Source organism: Juglans regia, chromosome 16 (genome assembly GCF_001411555.2).
Source record: "Juglans regia cultivar Chandler chromosome 16, Walnut 2.0, whole genome shotgun sequence".
NCBI lineage: Eukaryota > Viridiplantae > Streptophyta > Magnoliopsida > Fagales > Juglandaceae > Juglans > Juglans regia.
In genome coordinates this window covers 2,819,482-2,841,223 of record NC_049916.1, presented here as the reverse complement: position 1 = coordinate 2,841,223, position 21,742 = coordinate 2,819,482, and the positions used below count along the sequence as shown (strand labels likewise).

The window sequence follows — 21,742 nt, the reverse complement described above, 5'->3', positions numbered from 1 at the left end:
ATACAATGACATATTTCACAATCCCTAATGTAATCCTTCACAGTTTTCTTTATACCCTCATAATAGAAATCTCTTCTAAGTCTATGGAGGGTCTTATCATGCCTCGAATGTCCTCCCAAAGCACTAGAGTGCACCAGCTGCAACAGTTTCTGTTTGAAGGCTGCATCATCAGCCACTACTAACCTCTGCTTGTAAAAAAGCAATCCCTCCCTTATTGAGTATTTCTGAGGTAAATCACCTCTTTGAAATTTCTCCATTAATTCTAGTACTTTAGGATCCCCCTTGTACCCTTCCTTAATCTCTTTCATCCACTCAAATGTTGGTAAAGAAATGACAGTAAGGGTGGCTTCCACTATTTGCTCCTCTCCCTCACCTCTTCTAGACAAGGCATCTGCTGCTATGTTTTCCAATCCCTTTTTGTACTCCACCAACATATCATACCCTAGTAATTTCGTGGTCCACTTTTGCTGTGTAGGAGTACCTATTTTCTGCTCTAAAAGATACTTCAAACTCTGATGATCTGTCCTCACCACAAAAGGGTGCCCCAACAAGTACGGTTGCCATTTTTGCACTGCCATAACCAATGCATAGAGCTCTTTTTCATAGGTGGACAGATTTAGGATTCTGCCTTTTAAAGCCTGGCTGTAAAAGGCTATGGACCTGTTCCTTTGATCAAAACAGCCCCAATTGCTCCTCCCGGTGCGTCACATTCTATTATGAAAGGAAGGGAAAAATTTGTGAGAGCCAATACAGGGGGCTGACTCACTGCCTGTTTAAGGAGTTGAAAAGCTTCATTTGCCTCTTCATTCAAAGCAAACTGGTTTTTCTTGAGCAACTATGTTAATGGGGCAGCTATGCTTCCATACCCCTTTATAAAACGACGATAATAGCCCGTCAATCCTAGAAACCCCCTTAAGGACTTCAAAGAAGTTGGAAATGGCCATTATGTTACAGCAACCAGCTTTTCTGAATCTACTCTCTTACACCATCATCCGAGATCACATGGCCTATATAAGACATTTCCAGGACAACAAGCCTGCATTTAGATAGCTTAGCCAACAGGCTATACTGCTGTAACACCTCCCATGTTAATTGCAAATGCCTGAGATGATCATCTAAGTTAGCGCTATAAACCAAAATATCATCGAAAAAAACCAGTATAAACTTCCTTGAGTATGGTCTGAAAACCTCATTCATGAGGCTTTGGAAAGTGCTAGGAGCATTCGTTAACCCAAAAGGTATGACTAAGAACTCATAATGCCTTTCGTGAGTCCTAAAAGCCATTTTAGAAATATCTTCATGTTTGACCCTGATTTGGTGGTACCCGGAACGCAAGTCCAACTTTGAAAACAATTTAGACCCGCTTAATTCATCCAATAATCCTCCCCCACCGGGATATGAAACTTGTCCTTCATTGTCACCCTGTTCAAGGACCTATAGTCCACACACATGTGCTATGTCCCATCTGCCTTTCTCACCAACAACACCAGTGAGGAATATGAGCTTTGGCTTGGCCTTATGACACCAGAGGACGACAGCTCCTTCATAATTTTTTCTATCTCATCCTTTTGAAAATAAGGATATTGGTAAGGTTGGACTAAATTGGGTTGAGTGTTTGGCTGTAGGGTGATATTATGGTCATGGGATCTTATAGGAGGTAGGCATTTTGGTTCCCCAAAAACTGCTTGGTATTGGTTTAGTAAATTTTGGATAGCTGGGTGTATTTTTGGCTTCGACTCTTGATTCTCCTTCACCTCCACTAACTGTAACAGCACGCCCTTTTTCTCCAGTTTATTGTTTTTGTTCAAGCTGCCCTCTTCGATTAGCTTGGCTGGACACAAGCCTTGCAACTCAATCACATTACTGTTATAATGAAATTTCATAAACAATTCTTTAAAATTTCAAAGAATGGACCCCAACTCATGAAGCCATTGCACTCTCAACACCATGTCATAGCCCACTAGCACCAACATAAAAGCTCCAGTAACAAATACATTCCCCTGCACCCATACTCTCAATGAGGCACAACTGCCCTCACTCATGACCGTCTCTCCATTGGCCACTTTCACCTTAATTATTTTGTCACTGTCCACTGGAACTTTTCCTTTTGTAATCACAGAAGTGTCTATAAAATTGTGGATGCTCCCGAGTCAATTAAAATAACTACCTCCTGGTTCCCAACCCTACCCTTCACCCTCATAGTTCTAGGGTTGACTAAACCAATTAAAGCATGTAATGATATTTCTGGTTGCACTGAATTTGTAACAAAATCAGCATCTCCCCCCTTCTATTACTTCTTCCACCTTCAAGGAATCACTCAGCTATTCCTCAACCTCCTCAATATGGAAAAGCTTGAGTTGTTGGCACTTGTGGCCCGGATTCCACTTGGAATCGCAATAGTAACAAAAACCCTTATCTCTCTGGTCTTTCATTTATTGTGGTTTTATTTTATGGACTGGTACAATGGCTCTTTGTTAGTTATTTTGGTGGTTATGGAAGCTGGAACTAGGGATGTGTGGGGCTTTTTGGTTATTGTGTAGGCTGGAGGTAGGGAGTTGTGGGGTTTTCAAAATCCCAAGGTCATGGTTATAGTTGAGTCCTCTAACATCCTTTCTAGCCAACCCAACATGCTCTTCCTGAATCTTTGCTAAATTGTAAGCTGTCAACAAGTTCTTAGGCCCAAACATACGCACCGGCAGCCTTATTTCATCCCTCAATCCTTTGAGAAAACAACTCAGTTTATAGTCCTCATACAACCTTTTTAGTCTATTAGACAACCCTTCAAAACTAGTTTTATAATCTTCCATCAAACTAATTTGCTTGAGTCTCGTAAGAGAATCCATTGGATCATAATAGGAAAATGGTCCAAATCTCACCAACAATGTCTTGGTAAACCCTTCCCAGTCTTGGACAGTCCCAGATTCTTCTAAATCTTGGAACCAAACAAGGGCTAGCCCTTCCATGTGGAAAGAGGCCAACCTTAGCTTGTGTTGAGGCATTGTATTGTATAAAGTAAAATAGTGATTAGTTTTGTACAACCAACCACTAGGGTCATCCCCATGAAAGTAAGGAAAATCAATCCTTACCTGTCTGGGTTGTAGCTTCTGCTTATGGTCACGATGGTGAGAGTTGTATTGTTGATTCTCCGAGGTACTTCCCTCCCTTTGCTAGTCATTATTACGTTTCTGTAATTCCACAATGATTGTAGTTAACTGTTGCATGATCGAATCAGATTGCCTTTTCAAAGCTAACATTTCTGTTTCCAGATTTTTCAGCTGTAAATCGGTGGATTTCTTCAAGGATGTGAGGCCATCTTGAAGCTGGTTGAGGTGGGTTCCTTCTACCATGGTGAAGCTGAATAGAGTGATAACACTTGGGATCACTCTCTGATACCAACTGTAACACTATAGAACTCGATATATTGGTTTTATTTATAAAATGATGGCCTGTAATTGATAATTTTGCTCACTTAGAGGGTGAGAACATCCATGAAAAGAATAGAGAAGAAATAGAGAGAGAGAACACAGAGAAGGAATAATAAACTTCTCATATGATTTTGCATAACTTTCCAGGTGCGGACGTTCCACCCAAATAGGTATGACACAGCAGACGTAGCAGACTAGATTCCTTCTAGAAGATTACAATTAAAACAACAAGCTTTAATATAGAAAATGACGTAATACTTAAAACATAAAGGGCCTCAAGGCCATAACTCTCTACTCCAAACGGGCTTATTTTCTACTAAGAATAAACCCAACATCTCTCAACAAGGCTCACGGCCTGGTCCATGATTTCCATTGATGATGCACTTCACTCACAGCCCCTAGAGCACTTCAAACACACGAACAATCCTCTGAAAATCCTGAATCCCTTATGAAACTCCTAAGTCCTTCGTGCTTCTCTTTGGATGCATGACATCTTTTTAAATATTCAAGAATCTGGGTTCAAGCTCGTGTGAACTGAGAATTTTCCATAGGGCTTGTATCCTTCTAGATGGTGAACCATACATGTGTGATAAAGTTTAATATTTAGATGTAGATATAATTTCTAGCTCTGCACTGGACTTCTTTCTCTTGTGGTCTCATGGTTGTAGTAAGGTTTTTTCACCTGGACTAGACTAGACTGCAAGTCACGTATTTAACTACTTTTCTTGGATTTATCGTAAGTGTAGATTCATGGTTGTAGTAAGAATAGGTGGCCTAGATGCACGGTAGTTTACAGATAAAGAAAAACAAAATTAAATATGCACGGCAGTTCACACAAAATTTAATTGCTGGAAAATAAAGAAAAACAACCAAAGTTTTGTGAATGGCAGTGGAGGACCCAAATGCACGCAGTTGCCACAGAGGGAGGGGAAAACAAAATGAGTTCAGATTTCTGACTTGTTCTTTATTTAAAAGTAAGATATTTTAGTCAATTTCATGATAAAAATCGGAGTCTTTTAGTCTATTCCCATATTTGGACGGCAATGAGTCCTACGTAGGGGTGTAGATTTGAATAGAGAAATTGAAATATTGGACGGGTCCGGACCGGACCGGTTATACAAAGTTAATATTATACAAAATATTTTTTATATATAAGTTTTATATATAATATATAATTATATATGAAATAATCTCATATTATAATTTATAAATTATAACATAAAATGTTAATTTTAAATATAAACATTTATAATTTGTCTGATCATATGTTATTAATATAATTATATATAAGATAATGTTATTATAATTTATAAAATAAAAGTTTAACCTTAAATATGAAAATTTAATTTATCATATGCTTTAAACATAAAATATATATTTAAATTATTAATAACATTTTATTTATAGCTATACTAATATATAACTAATTATACTGATATATTATATATAGCTAAATAATCACTATACTAAATAATCACATATAAAATAATGATATAGTATTAACTAATTACTAATACTAAATTACTATACTAATACTATCACTATAATACTATCAATAATATAGTTATAATAAATTAAACTCACTATAACAATTAACAAATACTAATACTAAATAACAAATACTAATATAGTGAGTTTGTTAATTGTTATATTAGTATGACAATATATAGACTGTAGTTATACTTATATTATATAGCTATACTAATAGTATAATATTAATATTATTATATAGTCTAACTAATACTAATAATCTAATATAGACTATAGTTATATTTATACTAACATAGTTATACTAAATCACTATAACTAATACTAATATTAAATATATAGTTTATAACTAATACTAATATATATACTAATAATAATAGTTTAATATAAACTATAGTTAACAATACTATACTATAGTTGATATAAACTAATAGTTAATATAAACTAATAGTTTAACCTAAATCACTATAACTAATACTATACTATAATATTAGATATAAATCACTATACTTTTTTTAATAGCTTAAATCACTATAACAAAATATATATAACTATATATAGTATTAGTATCAGTATGGTATATAGTATTATTATGATAGTATCACTATAATAGTATAATATATAGTTAGTATTATAATATATACTATAGTATACTATATACTATACTATATATTATATATATTATGAATATAGTCTTAAATTTTAGTCCCTAAGGCCAGACCGCGTCGTTTAACCCCCCCTCCCCGCTTGACCATCTCTGCTCTGCCTCTCGAGTCCCTGAGTCCCCGCACCCGTCTCTCACGCTCAGCCCCTCTCTCACGCCGTCAACAGCCCCTAGTACATACCTGGTCCTACGTGGACTGCGTAGCACTTTCCTTTTTATTTTGTTTCCCCATCCCTAATCTCTCTCTCTCTCTCTCTCTCTCTCTCCCCCTCATGCTGTGGACTGCCGGCGCCCCTTCCCACGCTGTGCCGCTATTTCGCTGTCGCCGTCTCTCCTAGCAAGTGACTCTCTCTCTCTCTCTCTCTGTATTACTGATCCTTTTTAGTTTGTATTTCGTGAATTCTTGTATTTATCAGTCTGATTTTATACAATCAAAATACTTATACAATGACTATATCGATTTTAGCATGTTTGTGAGATTTCTTTTCTGTTAGGGTTTCATGAAAATAGAGGATTAGGGTGCTTTCGAGCTGCTTTCGCTGTTCTAAACCTTTGGTATAACGATTGTTACCATTGGCGTTTCATCTACGGTGAAATCTGTAGGCTTTTAGGTTTAGGTTGTGTTGCATCGTTAAGCTGCAGACGCAGAGGGACGGAGAGAGGGAGAGGGAGAAGGAAAGCGAGCTGTGTGTGGGAGGAATGGCGAAGGAGGAGGAATTTCGAGTGTACAATTCGTTGACTCAGCAGAAGGAGATCTTCAAGCCGCACAAGCCAGGGAGTGTTGGCATGTACGTCTGCGGTGTCACCGCCTACGATCTCAGCCACCTAGGCCACGCTCGCGCTGCTGTCAATTTCGACGTCCTCTTCAGGTTATTCTCCTTCAGTTTCGATTCTACCTGATTGCCCACTTATCTGATAGCTAATAGGATAAGAACTAGAATATAATTGCCAACATGGATATTTGTCGTTGCTAATTTTGCTACTGATCTGACAACTTCAAGCAATTTATTGCCAAAAGTAAAAATTTATTTTTTTTGAAGTTTTTCTTTAAAAGATTTATAAACAGAGAAACGGATTGGAGTTAGCAATTTATAATCCTATTACACAGCAAACAAAGCTTTGCTGGACTGTAAAGCAGCAAGGCTTTCCTCTGATATTGTAAAAACACACTTCTCATTTGTCCTTCAGGTTCCTCCATATACCATTTGAGAAATTATCATTGATGGATCTTTGGCTGCAAAAGCTTAAAAGATAATTTCCTTGCCCCAAAAAAGAAACCTCTTCCTTTCCACATCTTGAGTAAAATGGTACAATGTACAGGTTCTGCCCATCCATTTAATAATCACTTCGAAAGATTTAGTCTTTTGATTGGGAATTTGTGCTCATGCATGTGACCTAGGGCCACTGTATAGATGAATTTCATTTGCTCTTTTTTCCCTCTTTGTTTGCTCTGACTTGGTTAACCCATCGTCGGCCTTAAAAAAAGGAACTTCAGTGGACCTTAATTCGAAGCTGAAATTCCTTGGCCAATATGTGCTAATTTGAAGCTGAAATTGACGTTAACCTTAAGCCTCAGTTTGGATTGGAAATTCACTTCAACTCAACTCATCTCATCATTACAAGTTTCTCAAATTCCCACACAAAATATAATAAACAATTCAACTTTTTCAAATCCTAAAACAATAATAATATTAAAAAATAATATTCTAACAATCTTTTATTCAACTCACCTAAATCCAACTCAACTCATCTCAACTCACTGCACAATTCATCCCATTCTTTAGCTCGTGCTTTTGCCTTATTTTACAATGTGGCTACTGTGCCCTTCATTTTCGTACATGAATTAGGTATAAAGCAATGATAATTAATATGTGGATGGTAGTCATGGTTTTACTTGGAATTGAACCCTGCAGATATCTTCAACACTTGGGCTATCAAGTTACTTATGTGCGGAATTTCACCGATGTTGATGACAAGGTGAGAATAATCAACTTTTGGATTGAAGAATTTTTTATTTGAAATGCCGTATCAAGACATGTTTGAAGCCATATAAGATATAAGATGAAAACAGAAATTCCAACCATCCATTGTGGATAATGGAAATTCAATTTTGATAAGAGCAGTCACTTTACTCTCTAAAATGTGGGAATAATAATTGATTTGATTGGGATGCATCCATCTGCTTGGCTACCTAACTGTTATTTCTTAAAATCTTCTTCAAAAGCCATCAAAACTCTGTTGTTTAGGAGGAAATAATGATAGACACAATGTATGTTTCCCTTTCAGTGTAATACTTTATTGCTATGGAAGAACCCCTTCTTAGAAGGACCACTGCCCCAGCCAATATATGCTGAGAATCAATCTTTAAATAGTAGAGTTAGAACTTACAGAGGATTTTCAAATCTCGTGCTTTCCTTGTGCCTGAGAAGTAGAAACCCCTGTATTCTCAGAGCTTGCAGTATTCTATTCTTGCCATTAGAAATACTGGTTGTTAGAATGGTTAACTTTTTTAAAACTCGTCTCAAATGTTCGGAAAAGGGTATCCTAGTGCCTTACCCATAGGTCTGAGAGGCAAATTAACAAAAATGAATCTTAAAGAATCTTCTCCTTATGTCAATTTTTTTAAACAAAGATCCTCTTCTCTCAAATATTTTTTCTTTACGTTTTCCACAATGTGATGCTACATGGATAGTTAGCCAAGAAACAATGTTTCCTGATTAATGGTAAATAACCCCTTCTGAGGCACTTATAAAAAAAAAAAAAAAACCCTTCTGAGGTAAATAGGAAGTTATTTTCAGGATCTAGCTCAAGCCTTCAAACACAGCTGTTCAACTTAGTCCATCCGCCGATCCCACCAAGATCATCCTTTACATCTGGCTTCTTGTTCATAGCCTCTGATTGGCAGCCTCTTGTAGGTTGCTTGTGATTCTGTGATCTTGAAAATTCCTGGTTCCATGGCAATCAGCACCCGTTCTGGAACCGTTTCGAGTCATTCGCTAATGCTTAGTTGTTGGTCGACACCCATGCCTCATGATCCATCCTATTTGCTGGGCTTTGTCCACAAATTTCATTGGATAATTTGGATGTTATACCATGGTGGAGTTGATTTTTTTCTTTTTATTGCAGTGCAAAGAAATTGCATGAAAATGACCTTAGGGGGGGCATCGATCAAGGATTTTTTTTCTTTAGAACCCTTTTCTTTTGGAATGTCTGCCCAATCATGCCTTTCTATTTTTAGTTATCAGAGATCTTCAGAGCCCTTTTCTTTTGGATGTCTGCCCAATGATGTTTTCTTTTTCGGTGTATAGACCTAGATAACATATTTTTTTTTTTATTGGCATCGGGTGTCCAGGAACAACGTCTCGACTAATTCCAGGAGTGCACAGGCCCCCAGCTAGGAGTTCTTTTTTTATTATCAATAAGGTTTTTTCTTTGAAAAAATTGTGTGAAAATAAAACAGTTTCCTTGAGAGAGGTGGTCTTTTCATATACTCTTCATTTCTCATTCATCTAACTCCAAACCATAGAGACCGATAAAAAAAATTAACCAATTAAAAGAACCAAATCATAGAGATTAGGATTCTACATAATATCAAAATCAATTTTTTAACAGTTACTTTTTGGACTGAAATTTGAATCCAGAAGTTCTTATGATTACCTTCAAAAAATACAAAAGTAAAAATGAAAGGATATGTGATACCCCATATTATGTGTAAGGGTAGGTGGTGTATGGGGTCCCATATTGCTTGGGAAGGAGAAACACTTTATAATGGTTCCAATGGGGCTCCAATTGTATCATTGACTAGTCCTTTCAGAGTATAGATAATATGGTTTGGGCCTTCCATTGGGGCGTTACAAATGGTATCAGAGCCTATCCCAACTAGAAATGTGGGATTTGAGTTAGACCACCTACGACGGACAGGCTCGACCAGGACGTCAAGAATTTAAGAGGGGGGGATTGTGATACCCCTGATGTGTAAGGGTAGTTGGTGTATGAGATTCTACTATATTTAGGAAAGATAAGTTCTTTCATACCGTACCGGCCGGTACAAGGGTACTATATCTATTTCGTACTGGCCAAAATACCGGACGTACCGACCTCAATTTCGGCCTGTACCGGCCTGAATTTCGGCCAGTATTTTTTTTTTTTTTCGTTTTTTCAAACTACAAGTTTATTTTTTAACCCACAATTCAGATTAGACTATTTATAATTTATATATATATATGTATTTATAGATAATTGATTTATATATAGACTATTATTTTGGAATATAATTTTTATATATAATTTATTTATATATCGAGTATTCCGAAATGTTATTTCGAAACGCTATCCCGGTATCGAAATATTTCGTTCCAGTGCCTTGACCGGTACAGCATCCGGTACGGTATTCAAAACATTGGTTCTTACTATTTATAATGGTTCCAATGAGACTCTAATTGTATCATTAACTAGTTTTGTTGAGGTATAGGTCATGTAGTTTTGGCCTTCCGTTGGGGAGTTACAGGATAAGATCCATATGCTTTTTAGTTTGGCAACAAGTAAGATACCTATGTTGAAGGTAAACTGAGACGACCTGTAAAAACAATCTAATTGAAAAGCTTCCCACAACATGTGCAAGATGGATTAAGTGGACTTCAAATAGCTATGCTTAAATAAAAAACAGTCATGGAAGCTGCTGAAAATGTGTCTGGCAGAGGGTTGGGTTTATAGGATTCTACAATCTGGTTGGGTTTTAGTCTAATGGGAAATCCTCACCTAAATAGAAAAACTCTGCAACTATGCTTTGTTCTCCAGCTATGAAGACATATATCAATTTAAGAATCTTTCTTAATGATTCTTCCTGGATGCACTCTGTTTCTCCTGTAAACCTACAGTTTGCTTTAATCATTCTTCTAAATTGCAAGTTTAGCACTGGAGTTTAGTTCCAGAATGCCACTGTTGACTAAACTATTGGTCTGATATGAAGGCCTTGTATTATTTTCATTGCCTCAATTTGCTTAAAAGCTCACTTGAAGATTTATGTTCGAATGAACCATAAAACTAATAAAGAAGATTTTTATGTTGGAACCTGTGATACCTCAGTTAACTCTTCATTCCTTGGGTTTTAAATGCGTATCTAGACACTGCTAACATTTTTACATTTTTATGCAGATAATTCGTAGAGCGAATGAGCTTGGGGAGGATCCATTAAGTTTGAGTAACCGTTTTTGCCAAGAATATGTTGTCGACATGGCTGATCTTCTCTGCCTCCCTCCTACCCATGAGCCACGCGTTTCTGATCATATGGAACAGATAAAGGATATGATAACGCAGGTTGTATTCCTACTATAGTGCTCACTTTATCTGATGATGTTGATAAATTCTGATCTCTCTAACAGACATGCATATGCACAAAGGCAGGAAATTACTGCAAAGTGGGGATTTTCTGTTGAAAGTACATAACAGAGTGGTGTGCCTTTTGTTTATAGTTTTAGTTATATATATTTTCTGTTGGCATGCACTCAGTGTTTGTCAAAATGAACTGTGTCCATGTTAATGTGCAGTAAGTATATCTACTTAGAAAAAATGTGTAGTGCAGTATATTTATATGGTAATATTAGGGTAATTTGTTTTTCAGATGTAATGTGCGAAGATCTAATTTCTTTAAAAATCATGAAACCGGTATTCTTCATGAATTTCTTTAAACATCATGAACCTCGTATATGATGATACACAATGGGCATGCGGAGTTCCTAATTTCTAATCTTGAATTACCTAAAACATCATGAAACTCGTATATGATGATACAAAACGAGCATGAAACCGGAGTTCCTAATTGAGTAGTAATTTATAATGTTCATCGTATTACAGTGTATGTGATTTTCTATTTTTTTTTTTATTTCTAATTTTATCATTGATATTACTTTCCTATCTCAAATATTGAGTTGGGCCTGACTTGCTTAAGCAGCTTGTTACAATATTTGACCAAGGATTAAATATGGGACTTTGAATTCCCATTGTAGCAGAAATATACACATTGTAACTTATTTCTGATGCATTCTTTGCCCCTCTCCTTCTTGAGCCATATGTGGTCATGGCACAGGCATCCAGTTCCATCTGGCTTTCACACTAGGGATTATGACTTCCTGGATTTAAGCTAATTTATTTTGGCCTTGATGGGATGTGTTCTTTGATGTTGATAAAAGGGAAATTGCCTTCTACTTGGGATAATGGCTCCTTCACTATGAGGAATTCTTTATTTGTTTTGTAATATATGGCTTGCGTATTTTGTAGATTATCAACAATGACTGTGCATACACAGTTGATGGAGATGTGTTCTTTGCTGTTGACAAATCCCTAAATTATGGCCAGTTATCTGGGCAGAAATTGGAAAACAACAGGGCTGGTGAACGAGTTGCTGTTGACTCAAGGAAGCGTAATCCAGCTGACTTTGCATTGTGGAAGGTGTAAAGACCTTTGCAAATGACAAGTTTAAGTCTTCTTAATATCATTCAGTATCTGATATCCTCTAATAATTACAGGCTGCAAAGCCCGGTGAGCCAAGTTGGGACAGCCCATGGGGTCCTGGAAGACCAGGTTGGCACATAGAATGCAGTGCCATGAGTGCTCAATACCTGTCCTTCCAATTTGATATTCATGGTGGTGGAATTGATCTAATCTTCCCACATCATGAAAATGAGATTGCACAGAGCTGTGCCGCTTGCCAAGAGAGCCGCGTGAGTTACTGGATGCATAATGGGCATGTCACTAATAACAATGAGAAAATGTCAAAGTCATTGGGTAACTTTTTTACAATTCGTGAGGTAAAGTGGGGCTACACATTTGTCAATGCTTTAAGAACTTGTCTTGTACGAGTATTTGCATTTAAAATAATATGGTATCTTCTTGTAGATTACTCGATTGTATCATCCGCTGGCTCTGAGACATTTCTTGATAAGCGCACACTATAGATCTCCTCTCAATTACACAGTCTTACAGCTGGAAAGTTCATCAGATGCTGTTTATTACATATATCAGGTTTAAAACTTGTCTTAGATTCCTCACTTTTTAGTTATTATTGGGAATTCTACTATCTCAGTCCTTAGCAAATCAATGTTCATGCGCTTATGGGAGTTGGATTATCTTGAATTTTTCATCCATTCAAGGTTTCATGTATGTGCTTGCATGTGAATACGTGCGTGTCGTTTGTAGCTTGGATTTCTTACTGAACCGGATTTTGAATGGATGCAACCCCTTGTAGAGTTGATAGAAAACTGCTGTTATGGCAGTGTTATCCTTGTTTTTCTTCCTGATAAGTAGAGTTTGATTCCATGTTTTTCTGGGTTGATATGCTGCAATATCATCTCCTCTTGTTTGATTTTATTAATTATTAATTGAATTTATTGTCACAAAAGGCAGATAAACTGTAAAAACACTCTTGAAAGGGTCCTAAGGTCCTATTTACCTTCAGAAAAATTGATACCTTATCTTGTGATTGTTAGACTTTGGAAGATTGTAGAGATGCTTTATCCCCATCGCAAGAAGGAAGCCTCAAGGAAGGCTCAGAACAAAAAGGAAAAACTGTCCGTGTCTCTCCTGTTGCTCAAGAGTGCATCAGTAAGCTGCACAGTGAGTTCAAGACTAAAATGTCAGATGACTTGAACACTGCACAGATATTGACCGGTGCTTTTCAAGAAGCCTTGAAGTTCATAAACAGTTCTTTGACCATGCTCAAGGTACATGTTAGAAACCAGCTCCAACAGGCCTATGATGTGCTCTCTTTCTCTCTTTGTTATCTGTCTTTATTTCTATTTGTTCTTTTCCCTGTGTGAAATGTGATATGATCTTGTTAATATTTTCCAGAAGAAGCAGCAGAAACAACAACAATTATCGATGATTCAATCTCTTGTTGAGGTGGAGAAAGAAGTCAAAGAAGTTCTTAATATTCTGGGGTTGCTATCCTCTTGCACTTTCGTGGAGGTGATTTAATTCCTGGCTCGTGTAATAAATTTAAAGATGCATGATTTATTGAAGTATTATATAACATAGAAGTTGCTTTCCATCTTATAGGTTTTGCAGCAATTAAAAGACAAGGCTCTGAAGAGAGCAGGGTTGGAGGAAAATGATGTGCTGCATCTGATTGAAGAAAGAGCCCTAGCAAGGAAAAACAAGGATTTCTCAAAGAGTGACCAGATCAGGGCTGATTTAACTGTGAAGGGCATTGCGCTGATGGATGTGGGCAAGGAAACTATTTGGAGACCATGTGTTCCTGTTGAACTAGAGCAGCCAGCACCACCAGTTGAACAGGAGCACGAGGCATTGCCAGTTTAACAGAGAACCGCTATCAGCATTGTTTGCATAAGAACGAACTCGCATCCATGCAAACAATTGCAGATGTATCACCTATTGAACAAGAACAAAGTGGACCACCTGTTCAGACGAGATGGTGGAAAGCCTTGTTCCTACCCCGACCATCGCATGCTTGACTGACGAGTGATATGGTTTAAATTATTTTCTGGATCATGGTTGTAATTTTTGAATCTATTGATTAATGTTGTAACATTTGGGGGCGGCTATCATAAGTTACTACATCCCCATTAGGTTGTGACCATGATCCATGTGTGTTAAAGCAATATTGTGCTCTTATTATGACCCGTTTCATACTTAAAACACAGCTTATTAAGGAAATACAGCTAGCGTGATTAACAACGGCATGCAGTCAGGTTTAGAGAGATCATGTTGCATGCAGTCTTAATATATAAATCATATTAGGGTGTTAATTAATAATGATAAGATTGTTGGATGTTGAGGAAATTAATGGGAAACGTTGAATAATCCTACGTACGTACCATGCATGCAAAAATGTTGGATCATTTTCTCAATCATCATCCATCCACTAACTAATTTATAAACAAAACAAAACCCTATTTATTTTTTGGGTTTGAAAAATCAACAAAAATTAATCGTGTATTTAAAGAAAGTCATATATCTGTTACGCACGTACAGCCAGGGATGAGGAAGGGAGGAATAGGGTCGAGGGGCCATGGCCAAACAAACATATCACGAGGAAACACATCCTATTTTTTAAAAAAGAGTTAGAAAAATTCTTCTTATCAGTCACTATTTATTACTCTACATCTTATAAAAAACATCTCAAAAAATATATATATATGTGTGTGTGTGTGGGAGTGTGAAAGTAAATAGTGATTAATGTATAGAATAACTCAAAGAGTTACACGTGGAGTTAAAATTATTCTTTTTAACTTTCAGAAAATGTAAAAATACCTCTCTAGCTTGACTTCTGCAGAATTTTTAGAAATGGAAACTTCCGAAGCTTTTAAAAAACTCCAATTTTGAAGAGGTCAAGAGAGGCATCATGTATATATGCATGCAAATGAAAATACAAAGTCCGGACGACCGAATATTTTGTGCATACTTAGATCGACCTTTATTTCTTCTGTCACCCTCGTGATAGCTCAAATTAAAGATACGTACGTAGGATTTAAGGTTGTAATTTCTTCAAATCTACATATGCATTGAGTGCTTCAAAATCCCAAAATAAAAATCAGACAACGTACAAATTAATCATCGATCTTTGCGGTTACGGCAGGGAAAACATACAGCAAATAATTAATAAGATAACAGTAGTACTCCAGACAACCACTCGATCATGCATGCACGTACTAGCTAGGCTTTAATTAACTTCATGATCATGCATATATATTGTCGGTGGCTGTACGTACTGTAACACGCCGCCACAAAACATATATTTTACCCTGAAATTAAGATGATCATGGATGGTAGCTACCTAGCTAGCTTCACAAGGAATCGAAGAGCTAGTAGTGGTTATGAAGGAATATATGTGTATATATATACACACTGATTCATTTGAACATATATATATATATATATATATATATATAGGGGTGTAATCAGTCTGGTCCGATTCGATTTTGAATAAAATTTAGGACCGAATCGGTATGTACTGGTTTTATATTTTTCAAAATTGATTACGCACCGGTTACCCTCCTAAACCGATACTTTCGATTTTATCGGTTTCCGGTTCGGTCCGATCCGATTTTCTGATTTTTTTAAAATGTAAATTTCACAATTTGTCATTAAAAATTTATTTATAAAAAAAAATTGATTTTTAAAAAACTGTTTTATACTTTTATTAATATATTAGACTATATAATAGTATTAATATTAGACTATTGGTATAGTTATAAGTTATATATTAGTATTAATTATAAACTTTTAGTGATATAGTATTAACATTTTATGTAATAATTTATAAATTATAATAAGAAATTATTTCATATATGAATTATATATATGTTATATATAAAATTTCACATAAAAATTTATAATTATATATTATATATAAAACTTATATATATTAATATTTTATATATAAAAAATATTTTATATAAAATTTAAATATAAAAATATTATTTTTTATTTTTTTTAATCAACCGGTCCGGTCCAAAAAATCCCAAAACCGGAACCGGCCGGTTTTTACATTTTAAAAACCGGTTCCGGACTGGACCGGTTCAAACTGGTAAAACCGATCCGGTTTGATCCAGTCCGATCCGATTTTTCAGTTTTTCGATTTGAGTTTACACCCCTATATATATATATTATTGTATGTACATACAATTATATGTATATTATATGTAATTCACAGATATAAAAACAGATTAAAAAGAAAGAATGAAAAGAAAAGGAAAAAGAAAAAGGAACTCACTGTTTTGACAACATTAATTAATTATTTATATATGGTCCCGACAACTACCTGCAGGCATTTGAGATTGCTTGCTAGCTACCTAGCTCCTCAATCAAAGACACAACTACTAATTAACTTTATATATATAATGCCTATTTGATTGGACCATTAATGCCACTAAGCCATAAAAAATATGGCTAATTAGGATTTATTTAATTAATGGATTGGATCATGGTCATCACTAAATAAATTAATGAAATTAAGATCATATAGTTAAAGTCCCCTAACTCCATCTTTGGCTTTATAATTTATTTATTCTACATATATATAGATTAAGCTTATTCCCACTACAGCTAGCTAGCTAACTAACTCAAGTTTAAGATTATATAGATATCATTAATTGATTCGATTTGATAAAATTAATTGATGGGTCCATGTCCAACCCACAGCTATTATTATTATTATTATTATTATTATCATATTTATCGAAAGCTGTGGGAATTATTAATTAGTTTTATTTAATTCTTATTAGATCTGCCTTATGGTCGAAGATTAGTTATATACTTTTCGAATGTTTGTACCCCATAAGTCAAAAGGCCCTAATTAGAAAAATAAAATAACTTTTTTCAAGGGCACAAGTTTTCAAATCTACGATTAATGATTATACTTGGATATTGATGATCTGATCTCCTCAAATCCAACCAAAATTATTATCAAATCTTCAAGGAGAAGATCAAAAGAATTAATTATATAAATAAAAAATAGTTACTATATATTAAATTATTATTATAAAAAAATATTTATTTGTGATCAGTTATTTATTATGTAAAAAAAAAAGAATGAATTTATGTCCTCTTTATCATGTTTCCTAATTGAATCTAAATGATCCTGCAGTCACCCTCTAAGCCTAAGCTAGTTAGCTTGCTAAAATCAGTTTTTATACATATTAGTGTTGGGGCAATGAAACAGCCAAAAGCAAGCTTGATCATTTTTATAATGGTTTCCATGATCACATAAGGTACTGGTAGCTGGCTAGGTGCATGCATACATGCTTGAAACTCGATCTAGCTAGCACTTCTAAACTTCACTTTCCACCGAAAGAAGGAATTACTAATATTTTTGGAGTACCGAATTGCCCTAGTTTTGACTGTTTTCATCATGATCTATCTGTTTTATATAAACTCGTGAATAATTATTAAATTATTCATTAAATTGTGTGAAAATGACTATTTTTTGTCAAAAATAATTTATTTTCGTCACAAATAATCAGTCACAAACTCACAAATACTTGTTTTTCTTGTAATAGTGTGTGTTTGCTTGTCATGCATTATTATGATTACCTTGTTTTCATGCTTACACTTGGTTTATTCAGTTGCTGATTAATTAATAAAGAACACATTTAATTATTATTAGAAGCTCGCCATTGCTCCCAATAATATAATTAAACTCTTAATATAATATAAATAGGCCAGAAACAACAAACGAATTTTGCGTTTCATGACTCAATATGCATGATCCATGCATTAATCAATTAACTGCAGAACTTAAAACTGTTGGTCATGCAAGAGTATTGGGCTCCATGTGAAACATCGGTCCCACGCTTCATCACCTCCAAGTCGATACTGAATAACAACAGTACATAGCAATATAACAACCTTGAATGTTGGTAACTACAAATGAAGAATTCTCAAAGTACACACCTAAAAACAATTAGCATAACCGAAATACAAATTTAAAGTTTTTTCCCACACACACCTACCGGTACACACATGTAGCACAATGAACATAAACACAACCAATGAATTCATCATTAGCATAAACCAGTGTAGTGAGCCAAACATAACCAATGAATGTGATTGCACAATATCAAGAAGAGCAAGGAAGGCATTACTCATACCTGAAACCAAACAAAATTAGCCCTAACCTCTCTTTGGCAAGCCAAATTTTTGAACGAGGAAGTTGAGAGGGGTGGTCGTGGTGGTTGCTTGGCGTGGAGTGGTGGATCGGGAGTAGCAAGGCGGCGCTGAGGAGAGCTAGTGGCCATAGGTTGCGAACAGAGCAAGGGAGAGAGGGAGGTGCTCGGGCTGCTGGGCTAGGCAGAGGAGAAGGGGGCTTTGACAGAGAACTGGAGACGGCGTCGACGTGTGGGTGGTGGCGAACGGCATCCCTAACGGCGGCGACATAGATAAATCCGAGAGAGAGAGAGGGGTGACGCTAGATTCAGGGAGGCAAGATTTCGGCAGGGGGCTGGGGGAGATGGAGGGGGTGGCCGTCAAGGCGAGGTGGCGGTGGCTTGGTGGGAACGTTGGCAACGAGCTGTGCGCGGCTGCGTGGGTTGTGCTCAATGAAGGGATTGGAGAGAGAGAGAGAGGGGAGTCGGGAGTCGGGAGATGGCTGGAGCCTGGAGGGAAATGTTCAATAAAAGAGCGGGATATTTAATTTCAATAGCTTTTTTTGGCGAGTTAAAATTACCGCAACAAGAATCTATTCCGTCGATTTTTGCATTTGATGGAAAGAAACACGCTACAGTGACAATTGTTTATTGCGGTGAAACAAGTCACTGCAAAAAGCTTAATAGTAAATTCGATCAGCATTTTCAAACTTTGTGTTAAATTCGGCAGCGAAATTTAAAATCATTGCAAATAATTTGTATTTGCAGGGATTTTTTCTGACAATTTTAAAATAATTGGAAATATACTTTTTTTCGTCGATTTTTAAAGATAAAAAATCGCTGCAAAAGACCACTTTAGCAATTGTAACGATTAACAAACCGTCGTAAAATTGTTTTTAATATTTCGGTGAATGTGTTCGTCATAAAAAAGTAAAAATCGCTGTAAATGACCGATTTAGTATTTGCGGCAAATGTGTTGGTCGTAAAAAGTGAAAAAATACCACAAAAGACCAATTTGGAAATTTATATAAAAATATTGCGATGATGCAAAAATCGATGCAATTAAAGACTTTTTGTAGCGATTTTATTTCCAACAGACATAAAATTTCCGCAAAAGGTTTTATTTCTTGTAGTGACAATACAATTAGAGTAATGTTATGGATCAGCCCTTGTTCACTGCTGATCCGTAGCCCACGTGTCGTGTCTACCTTTTGCTTTTTTTTTTAATGCAAAACTCATCACTCAGATTCATCTACCCCTCTCTCTCAGCTCGATGAAAGCCTCCACCTGATTTTCCTTCAGCTCAGCCCGGCGTTGTCGTGCGCCGCCTAGCCTCACTACCACTACTGGCAACTCCCCCTCACGCTGGCAACCAAGCTAGCAGCCACCGATCTCCCCCACGCGCAACCCTCTTTCTCTCCCCTACGGTAACCCAACCGAAATGGGTTTCACCCATTTCTTTCCCCTTGCGCCTCCGTACGTTGCCACCCAGACCACTGCACCTCCACCACGTCACACTGGCAACCACCTCTCATAGACCCATCCACCACAAACCTCCTCCCCAAGCTCCTCCAAGCCAGCCAAACCCTCAACCTCTCTCTCGCTCTCTTTGTCTCACCCTTCACCTCTCATCCATCAGCTCTCTCACTCCCTCTCTCACTCCTTCATCAGCTCTCTCTCAAAGCCTGCCCGATACTATTTCGAATTCAGGCAGTGTGGATGGGCAGAAGGACGGGGGACGGGAGAGGAGAGAGAGGAATTTCATAATTAAAATGTGTGAAATGAGAGAGAAGTGGGTTTTGTTGTGAGGGTATTTTTGTCATTTTACTATAGTGTATTTTGGATGATCCCAAACATGGGATGCCAATATTATTTCATACAATTAATAGGGTGGAAAGAGGGCACCAAACCAGAAACACTGCAATTAATAGGTTGTTTTTGTCACATATATGTAATACATGTTAGTTGGAATTCGTGCAGACAAACCAGAAACACTGCAATATTGGTTGATACGTACATTCTTGGTACAATAGTGCGATCATACTAGTACTAATGTATCGGATCTATAAAAAAATTTTACCTTAAGTTTTCACATTAAATTAACGTGCTTGGACGAAAGTAATATTAGGATGGGATGGATGACTTTTTGGAAAGTATATATAATATTCCTCCCTTTAAAATGGCGCAATCTTAGAAAAAAGAAAAGAAAATAAACGATACTTATAAATTAACTTTGCTTTCCATTCTCTGTAATTTATAGGTCCAAAAGGAAGGTAAGATTTCATTTCACGCAGAAATCTCCTTTGCTTTTATCTTTTCTTTCAGAACAATCAAATGGAGCATTATATATAATTGCAATAAATGAACAAGAAATTGTTCAAATGTCCCAAACTCTCTAAAGCAAATGACATCTTTAATTTATAGAACAAAAAAGTGCAAAAATTCAAAGCTCTCACACTCCAAATCACTTTCTTTTTTTTAAAAAAAAAAAAAAAATTAAATAAATAAATAGGGAAAATATACAATATCTGGCTTGGGGAGATCAGATAACCATGGCTGAGATGAATGAAGCGACCCCTTAAGCCAGCTTTTAAACGGTTTGTTGACTCTTGACTATCTAATTAAAATCGAGTCGAGATCACGATGCAGCCGGGGCAAGGCTAAGATGCAAGTCCAAGTCCATTACGTGGTCAAAAGTGGGCCCACCATCCACTTTGGAGAACCTACTCAATAACGGCCCATCAGGACTCCCATGGCCTCGGGCCTGTTCCACCTGCAAGCCCATCTTGAATGACGACGAATCCCCTACGGCACCAGCGCACAACAACATCCCTGCACCTCTCCCTCGGGTACTACTGGTCGGGCCGGCCGCCCTACTACTACTACTACCAGTACTCGTTGTGAACATGCTCCCGTGCGAGACGTGGAACGGCGGCGCCGGGCGTGGCACGTAGAACCAAGATGGGTGAGCCCCCGCCGCAGCTCCAGCCGGGACCACGACGGTCCCAGGTGGGGCCAAGAGGTGCGGTGGCGGCGCAAAGGCTGATATGATCGGGTTCCGGACGTACGATACGGCTGCGTTTCGCGAGGCTTGCAACTGGGCACGCTTGAGCTGTTGTCTCTCTTTCTTGTGAGCGTTCTGGTGGCCGCCGAGGGCTTGGGAGTTGGTAAACTCTCGGCAGCAGTACTGACACTCGTATTTCCTGTCGCCGGAGGTAGGAAAAGCACCCGAATCCGGTGGGGTACTCTTATAATAGGAGTCCAAAGGTTCATCATCTTCTGGGACGTTGAAGCCAAAGAGTTTCAAGCTTAAGCCTGTGCTGCTACTAGTGTTGGTGGGAACATTATTGCTTGGTTTGGTTGGGCGGTCGAGCTCTGCCATATGCATTTGTACGTGCTTTGCGTACACACAGAGAGAGAGAGAGAGAGAGAGAGAGAGAGATGGGAAATGAGGATGAGGATACAAGGGAGTTGTTGCATGTGCGGGGGGGTTTATATACAGATCAGTAAAAAAGGACTTTCTATAATGTGTAAAGAAAGGGGAGAGAGAGAGAGAGAGAGAGAGA

At 37.0% G+C, this 21,742-nt stretch overlaps 2 protein-coding genes across 4 annotated transcripts; one reads left to right on the top strand and one right to left on the bottom strand.

Moving 5' to 3' along the window:
* Window positions 1–5,617: 5,617 nt before the first annotated feature.
* On the top strand, window positions 5,618–14,273 carry LOC109012486 (cysteine--tRNA ligase 2, cytoplasmic-like). Of its 3 annotated transcripts, none has more exons than XM_018994157.2 (10): window positions 5,618–5,918; window positions 6,181–6,446; window positions 7,491–7,554; window positions 10,732–10,893; window positions 11,854–12,024; window positions 12,102–12,383; window positions 12,472–12,597; window positions 13,062–13,295; window positions 13,423–13,539; window positions 13,630–14,273. In XM_018994157.2, the coding sequence occupies exons 2-10, from the start codon at window positions 6,277–6,279 to the stop codon at window positions 13,888–13,890; spliced, it is 1,587 nt and encodes a 528-aa protein (XP_018849702.1). In that variant the 5' UTR covers window positions 5,618–5,918; window positions 6,181–6,276; the 3' UTR covers window positions 13,891–14,273. The 3 variants fall into 3 exon arrangements, with proteins under 3 accessions (XP_018849702.1, XP_018849703.1, XP_035542347.1); XM_018994158.2 differs by having other exon boundaries at window positions 5,637–5,914; XM_035686454.1 differs by having other exon boundaries at window positions 5,637–5,918; window positions 6,072–6,446.
* A 6,263-nt stretch (window positions 14,274–20,536) lies between these two features.
* LOC109012487 (zinc finger protein GIS3-like) lies at window positions 20,537–21,715 on the bottom strand. Its single transcript, XM_018994159.2, has one exon. The coding sequence runs from the start codon at window positions 21,562–21,564 to the stop codon at window positions 20,815–20,817; it is 750 nt and encodes a 249-aa protein (XP_018849704.2). The 5' UTR covers window positions 21,565–21,715; the 3' UTR covers window positions 20,537–20,814.
* Window positions 21,716–21,742: the final 27 nt, after the last annotated feature.

What these genes read in the sequence shown, in the direction of transcription:
- LOC109012486 (XM_018994157.2), top strand. Translation starts at nt 6,277, where the DNA reads ATGGCGAAGGAGGAGGAATTTCGAGTGTACAATTCGTTGACTCAGCAG. An exon ending in CTGTTTATTACATATATCAG is followed by an intron (nt 12,598 to 13,061) that starts GTTTAAAACTTG and finishes TGTGATTGTTAG; the next exon opens with ACTTTGGAAGATTGTAGAGA. An exon ending in GTTCTTTGACCATGCTCAAG is followed by an intron (nt 13,296 to 13,422) that starts GTACATGTTAGA and finishes AATATTTTCCAG; the next exon opens with AAGAAGCAGCAGAAACAACA.
- LOC109012487 (XM_018994159.2), bottom strand. Translation starts at nt 21,564, where the DNA reads ATGCATATGGCAGAGCTCGACCGCCCAACCAAACCAAGCAATAATGTT.